At 39.9% G+C, this 6,922-nt stretch overlaps 2 protein-coding genes across 2 annotated transcripts; one reads left to right on the top strand and one right to left on the bottom strand.

The window, feature by feature from the left end:
• Window positions 1-919: 919 nt before the first annotated feature.
• LOC134219499 (bifunctional lysine-specific demethylase and histidyl-hydroxylase NO66) lies at window positions 920-3,421 on the bottom strand. Its single transcript, XM_062698245.1, has 3 exons — window positions 3,116-3,421; window positions 2,793-3,052; window positions 920-2,690 (listed from the first exon to the last, which is right to left on the bottom strand). The coding sequence occupies exons 2-3, from the start codon at window positions 3,048-3,050 to the stop codon at window positions 1,023-1,025; spliced, it is 1,926 nt and encodes a 641-aa protein (XP_062554229.1). The 5' UTR covers window positions 3,051-3,052; window positions 3,116-3,421; the 3' UTR covers window positions 920-1,022.
• A 541-nt stretch (window positions 3,422-3,962) lies between these two features.
• Window positions 3,963-4,566, top strand: LOC134219501 (large ribosomal subunit protein bL33m). Its single transcript, XM_062698246.1, has 3 exons — window positions 3,963-4,120; window positions 4,289-4,392; window positions 4,457-4,566. Exons 1-3 carry the CDS (start codon window positions 4,080-4,082, stop codon window positions 4,507-4,509), a joined length of 198 nt encoding a protein of 65 aa, XP_062554230.1. The 5' UTR covers window positions 3,963-4,079; the 3' UTR covers window positions 4,510-4,566.
• Window positions 4,567-6,922: the final 2,356 nt, after the last annotated feature.

Below are 6,922 nucleotides of genomic sequence, written 5' to 3'. Positions count from 1 at the left end.
GGACCCTCCGTAGATTGCATGGTTGGCGACGTGTAGCCATGGACCGAGCCGAATGGAGAAGACTCTTATATACCGCACAGGCCACTTCGGCCATATACCTATATATGAATGTTGGTGTTATTTCGTGATTTCATGACGTGGATAGTCACGTTCAAGTTATTGTAACTACAAGTTAGTGATCTGCTGAATCAATGTTCGGGACCCTGAAGTCTGAATGACCTTACATCTATTACATCCGTGGTCTTTCTGTGAGCAGATATCGCCACTCGGATTTTACCAGGTGTGTTAGCGAATATTCTTACGTGCGAAATAGGTACTGCTGATTGCCATCCCTCCAGCAGCAGCAAAGGTCGCAAGTCGCAGCCCATTACCGTTGGTAGCGGAATAAAGGATGAAAATGAAAGAATCTTTTTCTTCCGTTTTGGGTGTTTGCATCCCCGATGACAATCTTTACATCGTGTGTTGGGCACCCTCCGTAGGCCTTATCAAGGAATTGATAGAACGGATCCTCTCAGTGGCGTAGCCAGAAAATTGGTGAGGGGGGGGGGGGGGGTTTCCGAACATTTTTTTCTTAAAAAAAAAAAATTCTTCTAAAAATTTCGTCTCTTGGGGGGGGGGGTATTTATGCCCAAACCCCCCCCGTGGATAAGCCACTGCATCCTTTATGTTATCAGGTCTTATCGTTCGTTAAGGCGTATATGCAGATCAGGCTGTAGATGGAGAACTAATTGTCCTTCAATCTCAACACGCAAATGCGGTCGTTTATCGGCTTCCACCGCTAACCACCTCCCGTTCTGAAAACAAAATGAGAACACATCGATGTATGAATATATTCTAGGAACCAATAGTCGCCAAGCGTAGTAACTTACCTAATGTATTTGAAACGTCCAACAATGGTGAGAAATTAATGTCAAATCTGTTTCTTTTTTAGATAGTTTTTACATTTTATTTCTAAAATAAAACAATGAATTACAATTGTATTAATAATAATAAAGAGTTATGCAATTTTCAGCCCCAGGCTCTTAATAACCTTGAATTACTATTAATCCTTTTTCCCAAAGGCTTTTCGCGAATTCAATTTTATCTTCCACTGGCAAATCTCGAATGGTCAATGGTTGCGGATACATCTTGACCAGCAGTTCTACACCCAGGGCAGCATCTTGATCGATTTCAAGGAAGTTTGGCTCATACTCGTGATACTCACGTGAATTATCCGTGTGGTAGTAAATGCGAAGTTTCTCTTCCTCGCTCACCAACCGAAGTACATTGCGGCGCAATAGGGAAACGGTACTGTTCTCCGTGAATGGTACCCGAAGACTAACGGTGCCGTTAGAATTGAAACTGAAATTGGAACCATACACTGTGCTGGATTGTTCAACGCTGGAGACGGATGGTGGAAGGGCATCATGCTGGAAGCGCTTAGCAAGCTGATCCACAGCGCTATCGATTGCTTCTTCACTGAATACCTTGTCGACAAGCGATTTTATCTGCGTTATCAATTGCTTGCGAGTAGGGGTATTGCTATCCGAGTGTACAATGCCGAAGTGTTGATGAAGGTCCAGAGGAATCCCTCGTCGTAGCTCAAATGTATTTTCAGCCGCTTGAGCCAGTGCATGCGGAAAAAAGATTTCTAGCAGGTCGGCCCAGCAATTTTTCTGATAGACACTCATCGTGACGTGCAGGGAATGGTGACCTGGTACGGTGCTGGCTTGATGAATGATGCCGCGTGGAAAGTACAGCAAATCTCCGGGTTCCAAAATTACTTCCAAAATAGGACTACCGATCTCTTCTTGTGTGAAGTTTGGTGATGATATTCGTGCGAGCATCTCTGCCGGTTCCCGTGGACTGTATAACTTCCAGTGTTTGCGTCCTTCAACTTGAAGAACAAACGCTTCGATGTCATCGTAATGCGGTGCAAAGCCTTGACTGTTTGGAGGCGTTAGATAAAAATTAGCTCCGGTCATACAATGGAAAAATTCTTGCAGTTTCACGTTCATTTCGTATACTCCGGGAAGATATGTTTGTGGGTTGAGCATTCGAATGCTGCAACCTTCATTGTAAAAAGACCACATCTCCGGAGGCAGGACCCTCCCGTCCGGATTATGTGTCTCTCGCAGACCATCACGATACGAAGTAACGTCTATATTTTTGGTGTACTCGATATTATGCTGCCGTAGCATTTCATCGATCTTCGCGCGAGAAAGCAAGTTTTTGTAGTATGATTGGTCCTTTCGCTGGATGAGTAGTGGCTTCTTTTCCCAATAGTTGGCCATAAATTCTTCGACCGGAGTAGGATAAATCACCCAACCAAATTTTTCACGGCCAACATTACTACTGTCCTCGAAGATAGAATTATTCGCGCCATTTATGCGTGGAGTTTGGGGCTCTTGTTTAACTCTTACTTTAGGGGTGTCTGTGATTGGTTGCGGCATTTGTTTGTTCTTTTTCTTTGATTGCTTGTTGATGGGTGACTGGTAGTTGGATGTATTTTTGAGCGATTCGCCATTAAACGGTGCCTCGATTAATGAATCATTGACCTGTTGCTTGGCGCGATTAATGCCCTCCAGGTTTTTCTTCAACTTTCGCTGGTGTTGTTTAGCGTCCTGTAATTTTATTTTCAGTCCAATTTTGGTTTGTTTCTTAGCGGCTTTGTTTTTCGTCAAACTAGCATTGTCATCGACAGATTTTTTCTGAAAATGTATATTGTTTAGTGAATTATATATTCTGAATGTTCTTACTGTTATCGATATGGGCTACTGGCGTTTATTTGCATCAGTGTACAAGTGACTTACCTTATTCTTTTTTGCCTTTTTCGAAGATAAACCCACTGATTCACTGGAATCTTCTTGATTTAATTCTCGGACGTGTTCCTGCACCAACAAATCTATCATTTGCTGTTTACTGGCCAATGCTTTCTTAGACTTTTTCGACTGTTTTTCCGCAGATAAGTTCCCATTTTCTACCGCTATTCTTTTGGTTCCCAAAGGCGATGGTTTTGATGTCACCGGGACAGCAACAGGGGTATCGAAAATCGATGGAACGGCACTCATTTCTGGGAGTAACATTTTAGCATTTAAAATTGAATATTAAATTATTTTAAATGTACTTCGCTTACCTTAATTATAATTATTTTTCACGAAAAATGCAAAAATCCAATGCAAGCACATCGGCTTTAGAAACCCGCTTCTAAAAACGTGCACTTGTTTACATTTCCTCGCGATGTATTTAATGCGTTGCGCCTGTGACGTGACGAATATTGACGATTAAAGGTTGCATGAAGAAGAAGAAGTCGAAGGATGATATCTGAAAAATATTGCACGGGGAAGCATACGGGAAGTTTTTTAAAACTCTTCTCAAAAATTCTAGGAGCAATTTAATTAAAAACGGTTAGCAGTACGGGGTTGGACTTTCCTTCTACTGCATAATAAACGCAATTTTTCGATTTCAAATTTTATTTTATGATATCATACTTGATACACAGTATAAGGAAAGTCCAACCCCGTACTGCTTTCCGTTTTTAATTAAATCGTTTCTAGAATTTTTGAGAAGAGTTTTAAAAAAATTTCCGTATGCTTCCCCGTGCGATATTTTTCTAATATCATCCTTCGACTTCTTCTTCTTCATGCAACCTTTAATCGCCAATTGACCAGTGCATGATGACGTAGGTTGACAGTTCACAGAGCTTTTTCTCCGGGACTTAGCCTCCGGCGCAGCTTCCGATAAAAATGTTTCGTCATTTTATTCGCATGTAGATGTTCTTTGCGATTGATTTCTTGCTGAATGCAAAGAATAACACTAAAATATTCGGATCACAGCAATTTTAAACTAAAAATATGAATTTTAATTTTCCCTTCATCGATTTTTCTTCTAACACCTTGTAAACAAGCTCTGTGAACTGTCAAAATAAGTGAGGTTAAGTTAGAGTTTGCATTGGTCTATAGAGAAACGCTTCAATAATGGCAGTTGACCTAATCGTGCGAGCTCGTTTTCGTCAATCTGCAACTCCTTTGAAGTGTAAAAAAACAACAGAAGGTTGCTGATCACCAGGGGATTTTTTGCGTAATACTTAATCAATTGCAATGTTTCTCACGAATATTTTACTGAAAAAGGCAAAAAGCAAGTAAGTAAATTGTAAAAAATCGATTCATTTAACCTTAAGTTCAAGAAACAGTGATCACGACTTGATTCCATCCACATTTTATTATGCCAATGCATGCCGTATCAGACTACAGTACTAGCTCGATATTTCAACAGCAGTTTATCGCACCATATCGATTTCTACTTTCAGAAACATCCTGGTTCTGATGGAAAGTGCCGTCAGTGGACATCAGTTTTTGAAGATTCGAGAGCGACTGGCCGATAAGTTGGAACTCATTCGCTTCGATCCTTACAGTAAGTAGTTTTGTTTTTGAATCGGTTGTTTCAAAAATACATACGTCGAATTCTTGATTTTTAGTTCAACGTAACAGTTTATACAAGGAACGAAAACGTGTGCGAAGTATGAATTAATATAATGGAATAATCATTTATATTACTATAATAATATTGTGTTTATAGTTAGACAAATCGCTAGATTCATAAAATATTTCTTCGAAAGCCTTTCCCGAGTGACCATGTTCACAAATTCATGGTTGCAACGGTTCTATACTATTCCCAAGAAAGCCATACCCCAGAATTCTTTTTCCCAGAATGTACCACTTCCCAGAAAATCATTCCCCAGAATTACCGTTTCCCAGAAAATGATTTCATTTTTGTTTGTTTTCCTATGACCTTTGGGTATACAATTGTAGATGGGGAAGCTCTTATAGTATAATGCTGTTTTGCATAATTCATTTGTATTAATTTCACATTTCACAGGCAAATCGGAAGACGGATTTGCTTGGCTACGACAGTTGATATTTTGAAACCACGTTTATTTAAAATTTTCGAAAAACATTGGATCTTGCCTTTAACACTTAATTAACAATTTGATGCCACAATCAGGGCTGTAAATATTTGGCAGCACTAAATGAAGGTGATGTTTTTGCCTTTCTCGTACAACAAAGTTGTACCGAAAGGCTATCATTTCACTCCGAAAACGAACTTTTTATAGAAGCCTCTGAGACCCATAGTATTATATACCAATCGACTCAGCTCGACGAGCTGAGCACATGTCTGTCTGTCCGTGTGTATGTATGTGTGTATGTGTGTGTGTATGTGTGTGCACAAAAGCTATAAAAAACATTAGCCAACTTTTCGTATAGTAATCCTTAACCGATTTTCTCGCAACAAGTTTCATTCGACAGGGGACAAAGCCTTGTTGATCACTAATGAATTTTATAACGATCGGTCATTGCGTTTGAGAGTTATGAAGAAAATGGTACATCGGACCATACATATAAACATCATATAAGGTTGGTGTCTTAACTAAAGGCGAGAAAGGCATCACCAACGCTAGGTGGATTAATCTGGGTTTTTATATTTAATTTTTTATTGTCTTCGTTCCTTGAAATCGATATCATATTTTCGAAGAAAGAAAGGAGTAAACAACAGAACTCACATCACCCAGTGCACCACGAATATGAAATTCACCACATGTATGTACACATTCACCCAGCAAATGACAAAAAATCACGCGATGAAATGGGCCATTCACATTCATGCAGTAATGCACAAACTGGACAGCCTGTCAGAGCAACTTGTGTTGGGATGAATGCTAAATTGAATGGTTAGTGCTGGAATGATTTTTTGGCTGCCCTACAGTCGCACTCACGACGGTGGCGATGAGATTGACCGGAGAATATGCTGAGATCCATGTTTTTCACTGCATTGACTTTGACATATTCCAACCCTGGCCATAATACCACCGACGAACCGACGTGTCACTTCATAGAAAATAATTCAAATTTGCTGCCCACGACGCCATGATGAAAAATCATCGAACACTACCGCCACCCCCTATAATGGCTCGCGAAGTTTTCATAGCTCAGCCAGCAACCTACGTGTGTTAACATTGCAGCGGAGTTGTGTCTTAGCTCATTTGACAGGAGCGATCGCCTGCAAAAGCGAATGACCGTTAAAAAGTGTGAGACAATCAGAGAGCGCCAGTGACACGTCGGTTCGTCGGTGATAATACCTCTCGTGTTGATTATTCGTTGCGTGAGTTTTTTAAAGGCTGGCATGCAGAGCCGCACATTAAACCTTAAAAATGATTATAAACCACTCAGGGTGTTTCTATGGACCATAATGGGGCTACTCCATTAGAAGCCACACATGAAAAGTGCATAGTTACGCTGGTTGATCCGTAGATCTATACTCCAAAGAGTTCCAGTGAATAAAGTGAATAAAGTGAGTCTGAAAAATGCATTTGCATTTGTTGGTTACATTGATGGATAAAGTGGAACGTATTTCTTATTTCATGATAAAAATAATGAAATAAACTAAAATATTTAAAAATGACAATAATAGAAAAAATCATAACGAATTTGAAATTCAATCGTAGTTGGCATTTGAAATGCCAGCATACTAAGAAGCTAATGAGAAGAAATTTGAAATTCAATCTCAGTAGGCTGACAGGAATTCAAGATTATTCGAACGGTGAAAATAAACGATGATTCAGTGTTCTGTTTTTGATGCGTGAACATGCGAATTATCCTTCGGTGTTCCGCGCTTGTTTTCGTTGGTAAAAGGCAAATCGGAAGACGGATTTGCTTGGCTACGCACACTACGCTTCGTTGTAGATCGTAGATGGGTAAGAAGCAGGCGCCGGTTAGTTGTAGTTGCTCTTTGGTATATATTAAGAATATTGTTATTGATGATTGTATGATGTGTATATACCTGTTGTTGAATAAAGAGAGCTGCAGCTGCTGGCAGAATTATCAATCAATAGCCTTATGTGTGGTGTGAGTAGTATTTGTTGTTCTTTGTGATGTGAGGGACAAAA

Source organism: Armigeres subalbatus, chromosome 3, assembly GCF_024139115.2.
Source record: "Armigeres subalbatus isolate Guangzhou_Male chromosome 3, GZ_Asu_2, whole genome shotgun sequence".
Taxonomy (NCBI): domain Eukaryota; kingdom Metazoa; phylum Arthropoda; class Insecta; order Diptera; family Culicidae; genus Armigeres; species Armigeres subalbatus.
The sequence above is the reverse complement of the archived record's forward strand: the minus strand, read 5'-3'. Positions and strand labels throughout refer to the sequence as shown.